This window comes from Myxine glutinosa, chromosome 3, assembly GCF_964187855.1.
Source record: "Myxine glutinosa chromosome 3, kmMyxGlut1.1, whole genome shotgun sequence".
Classification (NCBI taxonomy): Eukaryota; Metazoa; Chordata; class Myxini; order Myxiniformes; family Myxinidae; genus Myxine; species Myxine glutinosa.
Window position 1 is genome coordinate 77,473,378 of NC_136263.1, and position 26,516 is coordinate 77,499,893.

At 41.3% G+C, this 26,516-nt stretch overlaps 1 protein-coding gene across 3 annotated transcripts in view; it reads right to left on the reverse strand.

Moving 5' to 3' along the window:
- The window catches only part of UBFD1 (ubiquitin family domain containing 1), a 152,374-nt gene that overhangs the window by 64,678 nt on the left and 61,180 nt on the right, over positions 1–26,516 (reverse strand). For all 3 annotated transcript variants that reach the window (XM_068110541.2, XM_068110543.2, XM_068110542.2), the window contains exons 2-3: positions 1,491–1,730; positions 57–265 (exon numbers count right to left, since the gene is read on the reverse strand). In XM_068110541.2, the coding sequence (XP_067966642.1) occupies positions 57–265; positions 1,491–1,730 (449 nt within the window). The remainder of the gene's footprint in view (positions 1–56; positions 266–1,490; positions 1,731–26,516) is intronic.

Here is a 26,516-nt window from a genome sequence, read left to right on the forward strand (position 1 = left end):
CAGTCACGTGTGGCAACAATGTGGGTTTGACAACTGCATTTGAACACATCGCTCACCTTTTGCTGACAGAGCGGCTCCTTCTTTGGCTCTTCTGATCGTGACGCCTCTGGACTAGACTCTTTGGGGGTGTTAACCGCTAAAACGTCATTGAGCGTAGATCCCACCACCATGATCTTGGCACCACTTGTTACCTTCATTTCTCGCAGTGTCTGATCCTCACGCAGCAAACCTTTGTACATCACCTTCTGCATGGCAGGTGGCACACCTGTACTCAACATTGAATAAAGGTGGCAAAAGACAAGCATCAGGCCAATGGAACCAAAAAAAAAAAAAAAAATTTTTCATTTGACAAAAGTGAGGTTTCAGTAATCTGAATCATAAAATTATATGACCACCTCTTCACCAAAGTAGCCTGCCTATGGCAAGAAGCTCGTACTAAATCAATGAAAACTCCAACCTACCTGGATCTGTAAAGTTACTTGTCATCCTTAATGAAAACAAGTAATAAAAAAAAAACATTTTTCAAAATGTAAAAAGGATGTAGGGATGGATGGTATGCCAAAAGGTATGTAAACAAGTAAGGATGGTTACAATAAATTATCATGTGAAACCATCCCTATATCTTTCTTTGAATAATGGTTGTGCCTGCGGATGACACTATACATCTCTCTTGATTTGATTAGCGTGTGTGTGTGTGTGTGTGTGTAACTGTTTAATATTTCACTGGTCAAATTGATGTATGCAAACAAACAATCAAAACACTATCATTGCAAATGGATGCAGAAATAGACAGGGAATAAAAATTATTTAAAGAAAGATGTAGGTAGGGATGATTTCACATGATCATTTATAATTTGTGACAATCCACACCTTGTTTACATACTTTTTGGAAGGAGGTGGGCTTTTGGGAGGACATACCATCCCTGCATCGTTACATTTTTACATTTTTACCTCCGCCACCGACGGTGGACGGAGGATATGTTTTCACCCATCTGCAAGCAGGATATCTCAAAAAGCTATGGACGGATTCAGACGAAACTTGGCGGACAGGTTGGGTGTGTGACAAGATTCGATTTTGATGAAGATCCAGATTTTTTCCAGTTTTTATTTTTATTTTCTTAAGTGATTCTTCACCATTGAGAGATGGGGCCAAAATGATACATCGCATAATATTTCAAAGAGTTGTGGTCAGTGATAAGAACAAGCCAATTAGATTTTGGTTCAGGTCCAGTCGCAGATCCGGCCTATCAGTAGGATACAAAACGTAAACTGTTCAGCCTGGTGGAGGTGTGTGCTCTACTGAGTGCTGCTCTAGTCTACAATGTTTTTATTATTCACTTCTGTACTTAAAAAGTACAGTTTCTGCACTCTGTGCACGTGCCATCATGCAAAATTCACTTTTCTTCCCCTTCAATTGCATCTCATTAAAGTACAGTTTCAACATAGTGAGATTACACCAAGGTGCAAACTACATTTTGTCCAGGATTCACCTGTTAACGTGTGAATGAGACTTTTGAGGCTTGCCCCCGTGTCATCCAATGAGACTTTAACATCAAACTTAGACTTGTTGTAAACAATCTTGATGTCCACTTGTTCTTTGTCAGAACCTGTCTGTCCCCCTTCACTGCTTCCATTACTCAGCTCGGACTTGCAAACGTGTTCATCGGTGATGGTATCCTCAGAGCTTTTGCACGTGGCAGAGCTCTCAGGTAGGGCCTGGTCCTCCATATCTGTGAAAAAAACAAGATTTGCATGAAAGATCATCATTGTCTTTGAGCTCTATTCTTCAATAGGAGAGTAGGTGCTACCGAAGCAGCATCCTAGAAATGTCCTTCACAGTGGAAGTCTCCAGCAGGGACTTGGCCAAGGTACTAATCCACAATTTTTCCAAAATGGCTAATGCACATGGAGTAGCTCGTACATATAACCACAGAACTCAAATTGACGTAGAAGAACTATGCAGGTCGCTGTGTGGCCCCTCCGCCGCAACGCGGCAGCCATTTTAGTTAGCGCAAGACACCTCCGCTTTCTGCGTACAGATAGGCCTATTGTTAACATGAGCAGTGTGAATGTTCAACAAATATCAGCAATATGCCTTCTTGTGCTGCAATAAACTGTACAAATCGACTTGTGAAAGGTTCTGGGAAAACATTCCACAGGTAATTAATTTATTTTTCTTAATTATGAAGAGTTTACTCGCCAAACTCTAGTTAAACTTTCACGTTATGCACAGATGTAGTTTTTCGTTTATGTAGTCCCATCTGTTAGTTTGTGTGTGTTTGTGTGTGTGTGTGTGTGTTTGTGTGTGTGTGTCACCGTCCAATATATAATGTGTGTGTGTGTGTCACCGTCCAATATAAAAATTCACTATACAATATATAGTGAATATAGTCCATTATACAATATAGTCCATTATACAATGTATAATGTCCAATTATATATACAATATATATATATACAATATACAATATAATTTATAATATAATATATATAATATAATATAATATAATATATATACAATATAATATATATATATATATACAATATATATACAATATAATATATAGACAATATACAATATATATACAATATATATACAATATAATATATATACAATATACAATATATATACAATATATATACAATATATATATATACATATACAATATATACATATACAATATAATACATATACAATATACAATATATACATATACAATATACAATATACATATATAATATACAATATACAATATACATAGTATACATATACAATGTATACATATACAATATACAATATATACATATACATATACATATATGTACATATACATATAGTATACATATAGTATATACATATATACATATATACATATGTATATATGTATATATACATATATGTATATATATATACATATATGTATTATACATATAATAATAATAATAATAATTCATTTATTTTGTATAGCGCTTTTCCAGAAGCCCAAAGGCGCTTTGACAGAGTGGCAAACATAATGCATAACAATACATGAACACATAATGCATGCATGATGCATAATGCAAACATAATGCATAACAATACATGAAAACAACAATTGCAAAAAGACAAGAATCAATAGGGAAATATTTAAAGCAAAAGGAGGGAGAAGGAGAAGAGATAGTCAGGGGTTAAATGCTGTGGGTTGAAAGTTGAATGCAGTATATACATATATACATATATACATATATACATATATACATTATACATACATGTATACATACATACATACATACATGTATACATACATACATATGTATATGTATACATGTATACATACATACATGTATACATGTATGTATACATATGTATATGTATACATACATACATATACATGTATACATACATACATGTATACATACATTATACATACATACATGTATACATTATACATACATGTATATATATACATATATACATTATACATACATGTATATATACATATATACATTATACATACATATATGTATATATATATACATATATGTATATATATATACATATATACATATATACATATATATATACATACATATATATATACATATATACATATATATACATATATACATATATACATACATATATACATATAGTATACATATACATATAGTATATATACATATACATATAGTATACATATACAATATACAATATATACATGTACAATATAATATATATACAATATACAATATATATACAATATAATATATATACAATATAATATAATATATATACAATATACAATATACAATATAATATATATATACAATATACAGTAAATACAACATAATTATACAATGTACATACATTAATATATAATGTCCATTATACAATGTCCATTATACAATATAGAATATAGTCCATTATACAATATATAATGTGTGTGTGTGTGTCACCGTCCAATATAAAAATTCACGTCCACTCATCCACTTCCACTAGGCCTAGCTAGCGCACACGTTCGCCTATTCAGTTCTTGCGCTAACTAAAATGGCGGCGTGAGCGCGCGAGCGGGGCCACCGCTGTGTGTGTGTCGTGAACGGGCATAGTTCTTCTACGTCAATTTGAGTTCTGTGCATATAACACACGCAGAACAATGTCTTGACAATATGAACATATTATAATGGACAAATATAGGGGATTTTAATCCGTGGTCACAGAAAAGCACATGAGACAAATGTTAAGGCAAAATAGGCCAACGCGACATCTCCCTTACAATAGCCTACTTATTGCCAAAAGTCATCATTGGATCTTTAAGGACGACAGGTACTAGCAGATCAAAGACAGCTTAAAATCATCTCTTCCAGGACAATATTATTTGACGCAATAACATTTTTACAGCGTAGCCCATCGAGCAGCGCCGGCTAGAACAGTGTTTGTCTGTCCGTATGTATGTCCGTATGTATGTACGTATGTATGTATGCATGTATGTATGCATGTATGTATGTCCCCTCAAACATATACCAATCAGAGCTGAGAATGTGGTCACATGGCAGGGTGATGCGATTACGTCTGATATCATTACGGAGGTACGTTGGCTGACTCCACACTCCACCATTTTGATTTATATGCAGTTCATGCTGAACATATTGTCAAACCTGTCATATATCACAATCGCCATGCTCTACCTTTACATTTTTCATTCAGTGTGAAACACAAACAAACCGATTGCTAAAATGACCATCAAATATCGAAAGCATCGGCGTTATGTCTCTTCCAACAATACGGTACGTATAGGCCTTAGGCGTTATGCCTCATCTTCGGACCGCTTACGACAAATTAAGCCCAGGTTTCTTAATACAGTAGTGTATCGTTCCAGTAGTATCGTTTTCGTAATAGTAGTAATAATAATATAGCAAATATAACCATAATACTTTAATCCCAATGTCGTGAATTGAAGGTTTATGGATTGAAGCGGTGTATGGTTCATGATCAGTGATGAGCGGTGTTCGGCACGAATATTAATAACTGAGGAAGTAAGGAATTCGCCTTGGTTTTTTTGATAGTAACTAGGGCATGCCCGTACGTGGGTGCCCGTTCCTTGCCAAAAAAAAAAAAAAACGCTACCCGTACGCTCTACCCCGCCCGTACGCCCGTACGCCCGTAAACAAAAAAAACAACGCTCTTCGCTTCCGCCCTTCGCTCTGACTGAATTGGGAGAAATAATGCGCATAAGAAATCGAGAAATTATTATTTTCTCCGGAAGAAATCGAATTACGAACCGTAATGGCGCACGCGCTCGGCTCGGCTCGTTCTGTGATTGGCTGCCGGAAGTGAAGTCTTCACTGTCCGGAAGGTCGCAAATCGCAGTTACGATGAATCGCAAATTAGTTTTAATTAGTTTTAAAACATAGTTTAACGCCAACATAGTTTGCCAACGTGAAATAAATGAATACGCTCTCAAATGTGCCGTCCGAGGCAGAGTCTGTTCGCCACGTTCGGCACATGTGATAGCTCGCTGCTCTCTGATTGGTTGAATCGTTTTTTGGACATAGCTCGGTAACTACTTGTCCGATTAATTTCAAACCTTGAAAAGGCACATCCTCGGGTCCCCAGCAATATACCTGGCAAGTTTCAAGTATATCGGACCCGTGGTTGTCGAGAAACAGCGGTCACAGACAAACAAACACACACACAGACACACAGACACACACACACACACACACACACACACAGAGAGATTACTGGAATTATAGATAGATATCATTTTCGAAATAAAGACAATGTAACGTTAATATTATAGTAAATCTAATCATAACACTAATCCCTTCGTAGTGACTGCAAACTTACTGGAAGTTAAAATATATCAGTTTTGTGTCTGTTACGTCAGTGATGTCATTATGACGGCTGACTGCACAGACCAACATTTGAATTTACAAGTACACCTGCTCACTAAGGGAGCGGCAGGAAGGGCCATTCATCTTTGGGGTATATAGATTACAGTCGATCTCTGGTCGGGTCTCAAGAACATTGGGTGTGTTCATTTACTAAGTTTCTTGTGGACAGATCGCCAAGTGGTTAAAGCATTCGAACAAGCAATCCATTCAAAACCGTTAAGGAACGGCTGGCTTGGCAAGCGCTAGCTAGCTGCTTGGTAAATGAGCACACCCCCAACCCTTGTGGGATATATAGATTACAGTACAGCTTCGATCAGTTCTGCAAGTAAAACTTACCTCATGAACGTCGAGATTCCTCCAAATTTCTTTGTTTAATGTTATAAACAGCATTAGTGACGGTTTGAAAAGCTAATAATATGTGTTTGTGGTTTATAATATTTTCCAAGACCGGCTACGCCGCTGTTAGACTTTTGGTCTTGTTTTTTTAAGTTTGCAGTTGGATTGCATTGTGTCATTAAATTACCCAGACTGCATCATTTGAAAGTGAGAACACCTCTGCATAGCTGTCTTTACAAATCCAAGAAATGATCATGACTCATTTCTTTTTAAAATAAAATTAAAACTAAAGAGGTCATGGAACACCTTATCCCATGCAGTCTTGAGAAGAAAGAAAGAATATATGTCAGGTCTGTGAGCTGCAAATTTTATTGGTCGAGATCATGTAAAATGTCAATATATTGTTCAAGTACTGCTAAACGGAAGGGTTTTGAAAGGGCCAAAAAGGCGATTTGTGTTCTACACTCTACAGTGTTTAAATATATAATTCAATTAAAATACAATTTCAAAAAATTAAGATTAACATAATTTTTTTTGGAACTTTACCGCTGTTGATGCAGCATCTTTTACACCACCTTATTTAACACATTACATTAGTTATTCATGCCTGTTGCTCGTGTCCTTTATTATGTTCTTAAAAACTGGAAGTCTCCTGTTTGGAATGATTTTCAATTTTATTTGACTGTCAGACGGAGGAAACACATTATCTCACTCCTCTCTGCACATCCATGATTTCAACGAATTCAGTGCCAAAGTACTGTTAAACTGCAGGTTAGTTTTCTGATAAATGTTCTGATTCGTGTTCAAAATATGACATTCAATTTAAATCAAGTTGTTAATCAATCATAACCTGACATTTGTGGCAGACAGACAGACAACCAATTCCTTAATTCCACCTTTCACTTTGCATGTGGCAATAAAAAAACCCTCAATATACATTTCAGGAATGCCAAAGACAACAACAACAACAACAAAAACAACACAAGAAGCAGAGAGCCGTTGTACAGGGGTTTCCCATTGGTGCCCACATGCCACGGCACTAGTTTAATCTCACATCAGTAACACACCATGGGACTCACCACACCAATAAACAGGCCACAGCACTAGTTTAATCTCACACCAATAACAGGTCACACCACTAGTTTAATCTCACACCAATAAACAGGCCACAACACAAGTTTAATCTCACACCAATAAACAGGCCACACCACTAGTTTAATCTCACACCAATAAACAGGCCACACCACTAGTTTAATCTCACACCAATAAACAGGCCACACCACCAGTTTAATCTCACACCAATAACAGGCCACACCACTAGTTTAATCTCACACCAATAAACAGGCCACACCACTAGTTTAATCTCACACCAATAACAGGCCACACCACTGGTTTAATCTCACACCAATAAACAGGCCACACCACTAGTTTAATCTCACACCAATAAACAGGCCACACCACTAGTTTAATCTCACACCAATAAACAGGCCACCCCACCAGTTTAATCTCACACCAATAAACAGGCCACACCACTAGTTTAATGTCACACCAATAACAGGCCACAGCACTACTTTAATCTCACACCAATAAACAGGCCACACCACCAGTTTAATCTCACACCAATAACAGGCCACACCACTAGTTTAATCTTACACCAATAACAGTCAACACCACTAGTTTAATCTCACACCAATAACAGGCCACACCACCAGTTTAATGTCACACCAATAACAGGCCACAGCACTACTTTAATCTCACACCAATAAACAGGCCACACCACCAGTTTAATCTCACACCAATAACAGGCCACACCACTAGTTTAATCTTACACCAATAACAGTCAACACCACTAGTTTAATCTCACACCAATAACAGGCTACACCACTAGTTTAATCACACCAATAACAGGCCACACCACCAGTTTAATCTCACACCAATAACAGGCCACACCACTAGTTTAATCTCACACCAATAACAGGCCACACCACTAGTTTAATCTCACACCAATAACAGGCCACACCACTAGTTTAATCTCACACCAATAACAGGCCACACCACCAGTTTAATCTCACACCAATAACAGGCCACACCACCAGTTTAATCTCAACCAATAACAGGCCACACCACCAGTTTAATCTCACACCAATAACAGGCCACACAACTAGTTTAATGTCACACCAATAACAGGCTCCACCACTTGTTTAATCTCACACCAATAACAGGCCACACCAATAGTTTAATCTCACACCAATAAACAGGCCACACCACTAGTTTCATGTCACACCAATAACAGGCCACACCACCAGTTTAATCTCACACCAATAACGACAACAATAAACAGGCACCAAAACTAGTTTAATCACACACCAATAACACCCAACACCACCAGTTTAATGACAACACCAATAACACACCACAGCACTAGTTTAATCACCACAACAATAAACAGGCAACAAAACTAGTTTAATCACCACAACAATAAACAGGCAAATAAAACTAGTTTAATCACCACACCAATAAACAGGCCTTAGCACTACTTCAATCACCACACCAATAACAGGCCACAGCACGAGTTTAATCTCACACCAACAGGCCACACCACTAGTTTAATCTCACACCAATAACAGGCCACACCACCAGTTTAATCTCACACCAATAACAGGCTACACCACTAGTTTATTCTCACACCAATAAACAGGCCACACCACGAGTTTAATCTCACACCAACAGGCCAGGCCACACCACCAGTTTAATCTCACACCAATAACAGGCTACACCACTAGTTTAATCTCACACCAATAACAGGCCACACCACCAGTTTAATCTCACACCAATAACAGGCTACACCACTAGTTTATTCTCACACCAATAAACAGGCCACACCACGAGTTTAATCTCACCCCAATAACAGGCCACACCACCAGTTTAATCTCACACCAATAACAGGCCACACCAATAGTTTAATCTCACACCAATAACAGGCTACACCACCAGTTTAATCTCACACCAATAACAGGCCACACCACCAGTTTAATCTCACACCAATAAACAGGCCACACCACCAGTTTAATGACAACACCAATAACAGGCCACACAACGAGTTTAATCTCACACCAATAACAGGCCACACCACCAGTTTAATCTCACACCAATAACAGGCCACACCAATAGTTTAATCTCACACCAATAACAGGCTACACCACCAGTTTAATCTCACACCAATAACAGGCCACCCCACTAGTTTAATCTCACACCAATAAACAGGCCACACCACCAGTTTAATCTCACACCAATAAACAGGCCACACCACTAGTTTAATGGCACACCAATAACAGGCCACACCACCAGTTTAATCTGCACACGCACGACCAGTTTAACAGGCCACACCACCAGTTTAATCTCACACCAATAAACAGGCCACACCACCAGTTTAATGACAACACCAATAACACACCACAGCACTAGTTTAATCACCACACCAATAACAGGCCACATAACTACTTTCATCTCACACCAATAACACACCAACGGCACTAGTTTAATCACCACAACAATAAACAGGCAACAAAACTAGTTTAATCACCACACCAATAAACAGGCCTTAGCACAACTTCAATCACCACCCCAATAACAGGCCACAGCACGAGTTTAATCTCACACCAACAGGCCACACCACTAGTTTAATCTCACACCAATAACAGGCCACAGCACGAGTTTAATCTCACACCAACAGGTCACACCACTAGTTTAATCTCACACCAATAACAGGCCACACCACCAGTTTAATCTCACACCAATAACAGGCCACACCACAGGTTTAATCTCACACCAATAACAGGCGACACCACTAGTTTAATCTCACACCAATAACAGGCCACACCACTAGTTTAATCTCACACCAATAACAGGCTACACCACTAGTTTAATCTCACACCTATAACAGGCTACACCACAAGTTTAATCTCACACCAACAGGCCACACCACTAGTTTAATCTCACACCAATAACAGGCCACACCACTAGTTTAATCTCGCACCAATAACAGGCCACACCACTAGTTTAATCTCGCACCAATAACAGGCCACACCACTAGTTTAATCTCACACCAATAACAGGCCACACCACTAGTTTAATCTCACACCAATAACAGGCTACACCACTAGTTTAATCTCACACCTATAACAGGCTACACCACAAGTTTAATCTCACACCAACAGGCCACACCACTAGTTTAATCTCACACCAATAACAGGCCACACCACTAGTTTAATCTCACACCAACAGGCCACACCACCAGTTTAATCTCACACCAATAACAGGCCACACCACTAGTTTAATCTCGCACCAATAACAGGCTACACCGCCAGTTTAATCTCACACCAAAAACAGGCCACACCACCAGTTTAATCTCACACCAACAGGCCACACCACTACTTTAATCTCACACCAATAACAGGCCACACCACGAGTTTAATCTCACACCAATAAACAGGCCACACCACAAGTTTAATCTCACACCAATAACAGGCTACACCACTAGTTTAATCTCACACCAATAACAGGCTACACCACTAGTTTCATCTCACACCAATAAACAGGCCACACCACTAGTTTAATCTCACACCAATAACAGGCTACACCACTAGTTTAATCTCACACCAATACCAGGCCACACCACTAGTTTAATCTCACACCAATAACAGGCCACACCACCAGTTTAATCTCACACCAATAACAGGCCACACCACTAGTTTAATCTCACACCAATAACAGGCCACACCACTCGTTTAATCTCACACCAATAACAGGCCACACCACTAATTTAATCTCACACCAATAACAGGACACACCACTAGTTTAATCTCACACCAATAACAGGCTACACCACTAGTTTAATCTCACACCAATAACAGGCCACACCACTAGTTTAATCTCACACCAATAACATGCCACACCACTAGTTTAATCTCACACCAATAACAGGCCACACCACCAGTTTAATCTCACACCAATAACAGGCCACACCACCAGTTTAATCTCACACCAATAGCAGGCCACACCACTAGTTTAATCTCACACCAATAACAGGCCACACCACTCGTTTAATCTCACACCAATAACAGGCTACACCACCAGTTTAATGTCACACCAATAACAGGCCACATCACCAGTTTAATCTCACACCAATAACAGGCCACACCACCAGTTTCATCTCACACCAATAACAGGCCACACCACAAGTTTAATCTCACACCAATAACAGGCTACACCACAAGTTTCATCTCACACCAATAAACCGGCCACACCACTCGTTTAATCTCACACCAATAACAGGCTACACCACTAGTTTAATCTCACACCAATAACAGGCTGCCCCACCAGTTTAATCTCACACCAATAACAGGCCACACCACCAGTTTAATCTCACACCAATAACAGGCCACCCCACTAGTTTAATCTCATACCAATAACAGGCCACACCACTAGTTTAATCTCACACCAATAACAGGCCACACCACTAGTTTAATCTCACACCAATAACAGGCTGCACCACTAGTTTAATCTCACACCAATAACAGGCTACACCACCAGTTTAATCTCACACCAATAACAGGCCACACCACTACTTTAATCTCACACCAATAACAGGCCACACCACTAGTTTAATCTCACACCAATAACAGGCCACACCACTAGTTTAATCTCATACCAATAACAGGCCACACCACCAGTTTAATCTCACTCCAATAACGGGCCACACCACCAGTTTAATCTCACACCAATAACAGGCCACACCACCAGTTTAATCTCACACCAATAACAGGCCACACCACCAGTTTAATCTCACACCAATAACAGGCCACACCACCAGTTTAATCTCACACCAATGACAGGCCACACCACCAGTTTAATCTCACACCAATAACAGGCCACACCACCTGTTTCATCTAACACAAATAACAGGCCACACCACCAGTTTAATCTCACACCAATAACAGGCCACACCACCAGTTTAATCTCACACCAATAACAGGCCACACCACCAGTTTAATCTCACACCAATAACAGGCCACACCACCAGTTTAATCTCACACCAATAACAGGCCACACCACCAGTTTAATCTCACACCAATAACAGGCCACACCACTAGTTTATTTCACACCAATAACAGGCCACACCACCAGTTTAATCTCAGTCCAATAACAGGCCACACCACCAGTTTAATCTCACACCAATAACAGGCCACACCACCAGTTTAATCTCACACCAATAACAGGCCACACCACCAGTTTAATCTCACACCAATAACAGGCCACACCACTAGTTTAATCTCACACCAATAACAGGCCACACCACTAGTTTAATCTCACACCAATAACAGGCAACACCACGAGTTTAATCTCACACCAATAACAGGCCACACCACCAGTTTAATCTCACACCAATAACAGGCCACACCACTAGTTTAATCTCACACCAATAACAGGCTACACCACTAGTTCAATCTCACACCAATAACAGGCCACACCACCAGTTTAATCTCACACCAATAACAGGCTACACCACTCGTTTAATCTCACACCAATAACAGGCCACGCCACTTGTTTAATCTCACACCAATAACAGGCCACACCACTAGTTTAATCTCACACCAATAAGAGGCCACACCACTAGTTTAATCTCACACCAATAACAGGCTACACCACCAGTTTAATCTCACACCAATAACAGGCCACACCACCAGTGTAATCTCACACCAATAACAGGCCACACCACCAGTTTAATCTCACACCAATACCAGGCCACACCACCAGTTAAATCTCACACCAATAACAGGCCACACCACTAGTTTAATGTCACACCAATAACAGGCCACACCACTCCTTTAATCTCACACCAATAACAGGCTACACCACCAGTTTAATCTCACACCAATAACAGGCTACACCACGAGTTTAATCTCACACCAATAACAGGATACACCACTACTTTAATCTCACACCAATAACAGGCCACACCACCAGTTTAATCTCACACCAATAACAGGCCACACCACCAGTTTAATCTCACACCAATAAACAGGCCACACCACGAGTTTAATCTCACACCAATAACAGGCTACACCACTCGTTTAATCTCACACCAATAACAGGCCACGCCACTAGTTTAATCTCACACCAATAAACAGGCCACACCACGAGTTTAATCTCACACCAATAACAGGCTACACCACGAGTTTAATCTCACACCAATAACAGGCCACACCACTAGTTTAATCTCACACCAATAAGAGGCCACACCACTAGTTTAATCTCACACCAATAACAGGCTACACCACCAGTTTAATCTCACACCAATAACAGGCCACACCACCAGTTTAATCTCACACCAATAACAGGCCACACCACCAGTTTAATGTCACACCAATAACAGGCCACACCACAACTTTAATCTCACACCAATAACAGGCCACACCACCAGTTTAATCTCACCCCAATAACAGGCTACACCACTTGTTTAATCTCACACCAATAACAGGCTACACCACAAGTTTAATCTCACACCAATAACAGGCCACACCACTAGTTTAATCTCACACCAATAACAGGCCACACCACCAGTTAAATCTCACACCAATAACAGGCTACACCACTAGTTTAATCTCACACCAATAACAGGATACACCACTACTTTAATCTCACACCAATAACAGGCCACACCACCAGTTTAATCTCACACCAATAACAGGCTACACCACTAGTTTAATCTCACACCAATAACAGGATACACCACAAGTTTAATCTCACACCAATAACAGGCTACACCACGAGTTTAATCTCACTCCCATAACAGGCGACACCACCAGTTTAATCTCACACCAATAACAGGCCACACCATGAGTTTAATCTCACACCAATAACAGGCTACACCACCAGTTTAATCTCACACCAGTAATAGGCCACACCACTAGTTTAATCTCACACCAATAACAGGCACACCACCAATTTAATCTCACACCAATGACAGGCTACACCACCAGTTTAATCTCACAGCAACAGGCCACACCACTAGTTTAATCTCACACCAGTAATAGGCCACACCACTAGTTTAATCTCACACCAATAACAGGCACACCACCAGTTTAATCTCACACCAATGACAGGCTACACCACCAGTTTAATCTCACACCAACAGGCCACACCACTAGTTTAATCTCACACCAATAACAGGCCACACCACTAGTTTAATCTCACACCAATAACAGGCTACACCACTAGTTTAATCTCACACCAATGACAGGCTACACCACCAGTTTAATCTCACACCAATAACAGGCTACACCACTAGTTTCATCTCACACCAATAACAGGCTACACCACCAGTTTAATCTCACACCAATAACAGGCCACACCACTAGTTTAATCTCACACCAATAACAGGCTACACCACCAGTTTAATCTCACACCAAAAACAGGCCACACCACCAGTTTAATCTCACACCAATAACAGGCCACACCACTAGTTTAATCTCACACCAATAAACAGGCCACACCACTAGTTTAATCTCACACCAATAACAGGCAACACCACTAGTTTAATCTCACACCAAAAACAGGCTACACCACTAGTTTCATCTCACCCCAATAAACAGGCCACACCACTAGTTTAATCTCACACCAATAACAGGCTACACCACTAGTTTAATCTCACACCAATAACAGGCCACACCACTAGTTTAATCTCACACCAATAACAGGCCACACCACCAGTTTAATCTCACACCAATAACAGGCCACACCACTAGTTTAATCTCACACCAATAACAGGCCACACCACGAGTTTAATCTCACACCAATAACAGGCCACACCACTAGTTTAATCTCACACCAATAACAGGCCACACCACTCGTTTAATCTCACACCAATAACAGGACACACCACTAGTTTAATCTCACACCAATAACAGGTTACACCACTAGTTTAATCTCACACCAATAACAGGCCACACCACTCGTTTAATCTCACACCAATAACAGGCCACACCACCAGTTTAATCTCACACCAATAACAGGTTACACCACTGGTTTAATCTCACACCAATAACAGGCCACACCACTCGTTTAATCTCACACCAATAACAGGCCACACCACCAGTTTAATCTCACACCAATAACAGGCCACACCACCAGTTTAATCTCACACCAATAGCAGGCCACACCACTAGTTTAATCTCACACCAATAACAGGCCACACCACTAGTTTAATCTCACACAAATAACAGGCTACACCACCAGTTTAATCTCACACCAATAACAGGCTACCCCACCAGTTTAATCTCACACCAATAACAGGCCACACCACCAGTTTAATCTCACACCAATAACAGGCTACACCGCCAGTTTAATCTCACACCAATAACAGGCCACACCACTACTTTAATCTCACACCAATAACAGGCTACACCACCAGTTTAATATCACACCAATAACAGGCTACACCACTAGTTTAATCTCATACCAATAACAGGCCACACCACTAGTTTAATCTCACACCAATAACAGGCTACACCACTAGTTTAATCTCATACCAATAACAGGCTACACCACTAGTTTCATCTCACACTAATAAACAGGCCACACCACTAGTTTAATCTCACACCAATAACAGGCCAGACCACTAGTTTAATCTCACACCAATAACAGGCTACACCACAAGTTTAATCTCACACCAGTAATAGGCCACACCACTAATTTAATCTCACCCCAATGACAGGCACACCACCAGTTTAATCTCACACCAATGACAGGCTACACCACCAGTTTAATCTCACACCAACAGGCCACACCACTAGTTTAATCTCACACCAACAACAGGCCACACCACTAGTTTAATCTCACACCAATAAACAGGCCACACCACTCGTTTAATCTCACACCAATAACAGGCTACACCACTAGTTTAATCTCACACCAATGACAGGCTACACCACCAGTTTAATCTCACACCAATAACAGGCTACACCACGAGTTTCATCTCACACCAATAACAGGCCACACCACTAGTTTAATCTCACACCAATAACAGGCCACACCACTAGTTTAATCTCACACCAATAACATGCCACACCACTAGTTTAATCTCACACCAATAAACAGGCCACACCACTAGTTTAATCTCACACCAATAACAGGCCACACCACTAGTTTAATCTCACACCAATAACAGGCGACACCACTAGTTTAATATCACACCAATAACAGGCCACACCACTGGTTTAATATCACACCAATAACAGGCTCCACCACCAGTTTAATCTCACACCAATAACAGGTCACACCACCAGTTTTATCTCACACCAATAAACTGGCCACACCACGAGTTTAATCTCACACCAATAACAGGCTACACCACTCGTTTAATCTCACACCAATAACAGGCCACGCCACTGGTTTAATCTCACACCAATAACAGGCTACACCACGAGTTTAATCTCACACCAATAACAGGCCACACCACTAGTTTAATCTCACACCAATAAGAGGCCACACCACTAGTTTAATCTCACACGAATAACAGGCTACAACACCAGTTTAATCTCACACCAATAACAGGCCACACCACCAGTTTAATCTCACACCAATAACAGGCCACACCTCCAGTTTAATCTCACACCAATAACAGGCCACACCACCAGTTAAATCTCACAACAATAACAGGCCACACCACTAGTTTAATGTCACACCAATAACAGGCCACACCACAACTTTAATCTCACACCAATAACAGGCTACACCACCAGTTTCATCTCACACCAAGAACAGGCTACACCACTAGTTTAATCTCACACCAATAACAGGATACACCACTACTTTAATCTCACACCAATAACAGGCCACACCACCAGTTTAATCTCACACCAATAACAGGCTACACCACTAGTTTAATCTCACACCAATAACAGGCTACACCACAAGTTTAATCTCACACCAATAACAGGCTACATCACGAGTTTAATCTCACTCCCATAACAGGCGACACCACCAGTTTAATCTCACACCAGTAATAGGCCACACCACTAGTTTAATCTCACACCAATAACAGGCCACACCACCAGTTAAATCTCACACCAATAACAGGCTACACCACTAGTTTAATCTCACACCAATAACAGGATACACCACTACTTTAATCTCACACCAATAACAGGCCACACCACCAGTTTAATCTCACACCAATAACAGGCTACACCACTAGTTTAATCTCACACCAATAACAGGCTACACCACAAGTTTAATCTCACACCAATAACAGGCTACACCACGAGTTTAATCTCACTCCCATAACAGGCGACACCACCAGTTTAATCTCACACCAATAACAGGCCACACCACGAGTTTAATCTCACACCAATAACAGGCTACACCACCAGTTTAATCTCACACCAGTAATAGGCTACACCGCCAGTTTAATCTCACACCAATAACAGGCCACACCACTAGTTTAATGTCACACCAATAACAGGCCACACCACTAGTTTAATGTCACACCAATAACAGGCCACACCACTACTTTAATCTCACACCAATAACAGGCTACACCACTAGCTTAATCTCACACCAATAACAGGATACACCACTACTTTAATCTCACACCAATAACAGGCCACACCACCAGTTTAATCTCACACCAATAACAGGCTACACCACTAGTTTAATCTCACACCAATAACAGGCTACACCACGAGTTTAATCTCACACCAATAACAGGCGACACCACCAGTTTAATCTCACACGAATAAAGGCCACACCACTAGTTTAATCTCACACCAATAACAGGCTACACCACCAGTTTAATCTCACACCAATAATAGGCCACACCACTAGTTTAATCTCACACCAATAACAGGCACACCACCAGTTTAATCTCACACCAATGACTGGCTACACCACCAGTTTAATCTCACACCAACAGGCCACACCACTAGTTTAATCTCACACCAATAACAGGCCACACCACTAGTTTAATCTCACACCAATAAACAGGCCACACCACTCGTTTAATCTCACACCAATAACAGGCTACACCACAAGTTTAATCTCACACCAATGACAGGCTACACCACCAGTTTAATCTCACACCAATAACAGGCTACACCACTAGTTTAATCTCACACCAATAACAGGCTACACCACCAGTTTAATCTCACACCAATAAACAGGCCACACCACTAATTTAATCTCACACCAATAACAGGACACACCACTAGTTTAATCTCACACCAATAACAGGCTACACCACTAGTTTAATCTCACACCAATAACAGGCCACACCACTAGTTTAATCTCACACCAATAACATGCCACACCACTAGTTTAATCTCACACCAATAACAGGCCACACCACCAGTTTAATCTCACACCAATAACAGGCCACACCACCAGTTTAATCTCACACCAATAGCAGGCCACACCACTAGTTTAATCTCACACCAATAACAGGCCACACCACTCGTTTAATCTCACACCAATAACAGGCTACACCACCAGTTTAATGTCACACCAATAACAGGCCACACCACCAGTTTAATCTCACACCAATAACAGGCCACACCACCAGTTTCATCTCACACCAATAACAGGCCACACCACAAGTTTAATCTCACACCAATAACAGGCTACACCACAAGTTTCATCTCACACCAATAAACCGGCCACACCACTCGTTTAATCTCACACCAATAACAGGCTACACCACTAGTTTAATCTCACACCAATAACAGGCTGCCCCACCAGTTTAATCTCACACCAATAACAGGCCACACCACCAGTTTAATCTCACACCAATAACAGGCCACCCCACTAGTTTAATCTCATACCAATAACAGGCCACACCACTAGTTTAATCTCACACCAATAACAGGCCACACCACTAGTTTAATCTCACACCAATAACAGGCTGCACCACTAGTTTAATCTCACACCAATAACAGGCTACACCACCAGTTTAATCTCACACCAATAACAGGCCACACCACTACTTTAATCTCACACCAATAACAGGCCACACCACTAGTTTAATCTCACACCAATAACAGGCCACACCACTAGTTTAATCTCATACCAATAACAGGCCACACCACCAGTTTAATCTCACTCCAATAACGGGCCACACCACCAGTTTAATCTCACACCAATAACAGGCCACACCACCAGTTTAATCTCACACCAATAACAGGCCACACCACCAGTTTAATCTCACACCAATAACAGGCCACACCACCAGTTTAATCTCACACCAATGACAGGCCACACCACCAGTTTAATCTCACACCAATAACAGGCCACACCACCTGTTTCATCTAACACAAATAACAGGCCACACCACCAGTTTAATCTCACACCAATAACAGGCCACACCACCAGTTTAATCTCACACCAATAACAGGCCACACCACCAGTTTAATCTCACACCAATAACAGGCCACACCACCAGTTTAATCTCACACCAATAACAGGCCACACCACCAGTTTAATCTCACACCAATAACAGGCCACACCACTAGTTTATTTCACACCAATAACAGGCCACACCACCAGTTTAATCTCAGTCCAATAACAGGCCACACCACCAGTTTAATCTCACACCAATAACAGGCCACACCACCAGTTTAATCTCACACCAATAACAGGCCACACCACCAGTTTAATCTCACACCAATAACAGGCCACACCACTAGTTTAATCTCACACCAATAACAGGCCACACCACTAGTTTAATCTCACACCAATAACAGGCAACACCACGAGTTTAATCTCACACCAATAACAGGCCACACCACCAGTTTAATCTCACACCAATAACAGGCCACACCACTAGTTTAATCTCACACCAATAACAGGCTACACCACTAGTTCAATCTCACACCAATAACAGGCCACACCACCAGTTTAATCTCACACCAATAACAGGCTACACCACTCGTTTAATCTCACACCAATAACAGGCCACGCCACTTGTTTAATCTCACACCAATAACAGGCCACACCACTAGTTTAATCTCACACCAATAAGAGGCCACACCACTAGTTTAATCTCACACCAATAACAGGCTACACCACCAGTTTAATCTCACACCAATAACAGGCCACACCACCAGTGTAATCTCACACCAATAACAGGCCACACCACCAGTTTAATCTCACACCAATACCAGGCCACACCACCAGTTAAATCTCACACCAATAACAGGCCACACCACTAGTTTAATGTCACACCAATAACAGGCCACACCACTCCTTTAATCTCACACCAATAACAGGCTACACCACCAGTTTAATCTCACACCAATAACAGGCTACACCACGAGTTTAATCTCACACCAATAACAGGATACACCACTACTTTAATCTCACACCAATAACAGGCCACACCACCAGTTTAATCTCACACCAATAACAGGCCACACCACCAGTTTAATCTCACACCAATAAACAGGCCACACCACGAGTTTAATCTCACACCAATAACAGGCTACACCACTCGTTTAATCTCACACCAATAACAGGCCACGCCACTAGTTTAATCTCACACCAATAAACAGGCCACACCACGAGTTTAATCTCACACCAATAACAGGCTACACCACGAGTTTAATCTCACACCAATAACAGGCCACACCACTAGTTTAATCTCACACCAATAAGAGGCCACACCACTAGTTTAATCTCACACCAATAACAGGCTACACCACCAGTTTAATCTCACACCAATAACAGGCCACACCACCAGTTTAATCTCACACCAATAACAGGCCACACCACCAGTTTAATGTCACACCAATAACAGGCCACACCACAACTTTAATCTCACACCAATAACAGGCCACACCACCAGTTTAATCTCACCCCAATAACAGGCTACACCACTTGTTTAATCTCACACCAATAACAGGCTACACCACAAGTTTAATCTCACACCAATAACAGGCCACACCACTAGTTTAATCTCACACCAATAACAGGCCACACCACCAGTTAAATCTCACACCAATAACAGGCTACACCACTAGTTTAATCTCACACCAATAACAGGATACACCACTACTTTAATCTCACACCAATAACAGGCCACACCACCAGTTTAATCTCACACCAATAACAGGCTACACCACTAGTTTAATCTCACACCAATAACAGGATACACCACAAGTTTAATCTCACACCAATAACAGGCTACACCACGAGTTTAATCTCACTCCCATAACAGGCGACACCACCAGTTTAATCTCACACCAATAACAGGCCACACCATGAGTTTAATCTCACACCAATAACAGGCTACACCACCAGTTTAATCTCACACCAGTAATAGGCCACACCACTAGTTTAATCTCACACCAATAACAGGCACACCACCAATTTAATCTCACACCAATGACAGGCTACACCACCAGTTTAATCTCACAGCAACAGGCCACACCACTAGTTTAATCTCACACCAGTAATAGGCCACACCACTAGTTTAATCTCACACCAATAACAGGCACACCACCAGTTTAATCTCACACCAATGACAGGCTACACCACCAGTTTAATCTCACACCAACAGGCCACACCACTAGTTTAATCTCACACCAATAACAGGCCACACCACTAGTTTAATCTCACACCAATAACAGGCTACACCACTAGTTTAATCTCACACCAATGACAGGCTACACCACCAGTTTAATCTCACACCAATAACAGGCTACACCACTAGTTTCATCTCACACCAATAACAGGCTACACCACCAGTTTAATCTCACACCAATAACAGGCCACACCACTAGTTTAATCTCACACCAATAACAGGCTACACCACCAGTTTAATCTCACACCAAAAACAGGCCACACCACCAGTTTAATCTCACACCAATAACAGGCCACACCACTAGTTTAATCTCACACCAATAAACAGGCCACACCACTAGTTTAATCTCACACCAATAACAGGCAACACCACTAGTTTAATCTCACACCAAAAACAGGCTACACCACTAGTTTCATCTCACCCCAATAAACAGGCCACACCACTAGTTTAATCTCACACCAATAACAGGCTACACCACTAGTTTAATCTCACACCAATAACAGGCCACACCACTAGTTTAATCTCACACCAATAACAGGCCACACCACCAGTTTAATCTCACACCAATAACAGGCCACACCACTAGTTTAATCTCACACCAATAACAGGCCACACCACGAGTTTAATCTCACACCAATAACAGGCCACACCACTAGTTTAATCTCACACCAATAACAGGCCACACCACTCGTTTAATCTCACACCAATAACAGGACACACCACTAGTTTAATCTCACACCAATAACAGGTTACACCACTAGTTTAATCTCACACCAATAACAGGCCACACCACTCGTTTAATCTCACACCAATAACAGGCCACACCACCAGTTTAATCTCACACCAATAACAGGTTACACCACTGGTTTAATCTCACACCAATAACAGGCCACACCACTCGTTTAATCTCACACCAATAACAGGCCACACCACCAGTTTAATCTCACACCAATAACAGGCCACACCACCAGTTTAATCTCACACCAATAGCAGGCCACACCACTAGTTTAATCTCACACCAATAACAGGCCACACCACTAGTTTAATCTCACACAAATAACAGGCTACACCACCAGTTTAATCTCACACCAATAACAGGCTACCCCACCAGTTTAATCTCACACCAATAACAGGCCACACCACCAGTTTAATCTCACACCAATAACAGGCTACACCGCCAGTTTAATCTCACACCAATAACAGGCCACACCACTACTTTAATCTCACACCAATAACAGGCTACACCACCAGTTTAATATCACACCAATAACAGGCTACACCACTAGTTTAATCTCATACCAATAACAGGCCACACCACTAGTTTAATCTCACACCAATAACAGGCCAGACCACTAGTTTAATCTCACACCAATAACAGGCTACACCACAAGTTTAATCTCACACCAGTAATAGGCCACACCACTAATTTAATCTCACCCCAATGACAGGCACACCACCAGTTTAATCTCACACCAATGACAGGCTACACCACCAGTTTAATCTCACACCAACAGGCCACACCACTAGTTTAATCTCACACCAACAACAGGCCACACCACTAGTTTAATCTCACACCAATAAACAGGCCACACCACTCGTTTAATCTCACACCAATAACAGGCTACACCACTAGTTTAATCTCACACCAATGACAGGCTACACCACCAGTTTAATCTCACACCAATAACAGGCTACACCACGAGTTTCATCTCACACCAATAACAGGCCACACCACTAGTTTAATCTCACACCAATAACAGGCCACACCACTAGTTTAATCTCACACCAATAACATGCCACACCACTAGTTTAATCTCACACCAATAAACAGGCCACACCACTAGTTTAATCTCACACCAATAACAGGCCACACCACTAGTTTAATCTCACACCAATAACAGGCGACACCACTAGTTTAATATCACACCAATAACAGGCCACACCACTGGTTTAATATCACACCAATAACAGGCTCCACCACCAGTTTAATCTCACACCAATAACAGGTCACACCACCAGTTTTATCTCACACCAATAAACTGGCCACACCACGAGTTTAATCTCACACCAATAACAGGCTACACCACTCGTTTAATCTCACACCAATAACAGGCCACGCCACTGGTTTAATCTCACACCAATAACAGGCTACACCACGAGTTTAATCTCACACCAATAACAGGCCACACCACTAGTTTAATCTCACACCAATAAGAGGCCACACCACTAGTTTAATCTCACACGAATAACAGGCTACAACACCAGTTTAATCTCACACCAATAACAGGCCACACCACCAGTTTAATCTCACACCAATAACAGGCCACACCTCCAGTTTAATCTCACACCAATAACAGGCCACACCACCAGTTAAATCTCACAACAATAACAGGCCACACCACTAGTTTAATGTCACACCAATAACAGGCCACACCACAACTTTAATCTCACACCAATAACAGGCTACACCACCAGTTTCATCTCACACCAAGAACAGGCTACACCACTAGTTTAATCTCACACCAATAACAGGATACACCACTACTTTAATCTCACACCAATAACAGGCCACACCACCAGTTTAATCTCACACCAATAACAGGCTACACCACTAGTTTAATCTCACACCAATAACAGGCTACACCACAAGTTTAATCTCACACCAATAACAGGCTACATCACGAGTTTAATCTCACTCCCATAACAGGCGACACCACCAGTTTAATCTCACACCAGTAATAGGCCACACCACTAGTTTAATCTCACACCAATAACAGGCCACACCACCAGTTAAATCTCACACCAATAACAGGCTACACCACTAGTTTAATCTCACACCAATAACAGGATACACCACTACTTTAATCTCACACCAATAACAGGCCACACCACCAGTTTAATCTCACACCAATAACAGGCTACACCACTAGTTTAATCTCACACCAATAACAGGCTACACCACAAGTTTAATCTCACACCAATAACAGGCTACACCACGAGTTTAATCTCACTCCCATAACAGGCGACACCACCAGTTTAATCTCACACCAATAACAGGCCACACCACGAGTTTAATCTCACACCAATAACAGGCTACACCACCAGTTTAATCTCACACCAGTAATAGGCTACACCGCCAGTTTAATCTCACACCAATAACAGGCCACACCACTAGTTTAATGTCACACCAATAACAGGCCACACCACTAGTTTAATGTCACACCAATAACAGGCCACACCACTACTTTAATCTCACACCAATAACAGGCTACACCACTAGTTTAATCTCACACCAATAACAGGATACACCACTACTTTAATCTCACACCAATAACAGGCCACACCACCAGTTTAATCTCACACCAATAACAGGCTACACCACGAGTTTAATCTCACACCAATAACAGGCTACACCACGAGTTTAATCTCACACCAATAACAGGTGACACCACCAGTTTAATCTCACACGAATAAAGGCCACACCACTAGTTTAATCTCACACCAATAACAGGCTACACCACCAGTTTAATCTCACACCAATAATAGGCCACACCACTAGTTTAATCTCACACCAATAACAGGCACACCACCAGTTTAATCTCACACCAATGACCGGCTACACCACCAGTTTAATCTCACACCAACAGGCCACACCACTAGTTTAATCTCACACCAATAACAGGCCACACCACTAGTTTAATCTCACACCAATAAACAGGCCACACCACTCGTTTAATCTCACACCAATAACAGGCTACACCACAAGTTTAATCTCACACCAATGACAGGCTACACCACCAGTTTAATCTCACACCAATAACAGGCTACACCACTAGTTTAATCTCACACCAATAACAGGCTACACCACCAGTTTAATCTCACACCAATAACAGGCCACACCACTCGTTTAATCTCACACCAATAACAGGCTACACCACCAGTTTAATCTCACACCAAAAACAGGCCACACCACCAGTTAAATCTCACACCAATAACAGGCTACACCACTAGTTTAATCTCACACCAATAACAGGATACACCACTACTTTAATCTCACACCAATAACAGGCCACACCACCAGTTTAATCTCACACCAATAACAGGCTACACCACTAGTTTAATCTCACACCAATAACAGGCTACACCACAAGTTTAATCTCACACCAATAACAGGCTACACCACGAGTTTAATCTCACTCCCATAACAGGCGACACCACCAGTTTAATCTCACACCAATAACAGGCCACACCACGAGTTTAATCTCACACCAATAACAGGCTACACCACCAGTTTAATCTCACACCAGTAATAGGCCACACCACTAGTTTAATCTCACACCAATAACAGGCACACCACCAATTTAATCTCACACCAATGACAGGCTACACCACCAGTTTAATCTCACAGCAACAGGCCACACCACTAGTTTAATCTCACACCAGTAATAGGCCACACCACTAGTTTAATCTCACACCAATAACAGGCACACCACCAGTTTAATCTCACACCAATGACAGGCTACACCACCAGTTTAATCTCACACCAACAGGCCACACCACTAGTTTAATCTCACACCAATAACAGGCCACACCACTAGTTTAATCTCACACCAATAACAGGCTACACCACTAGTTTAATCTCACACCAATGACAGGCTACACCACCAGTTTA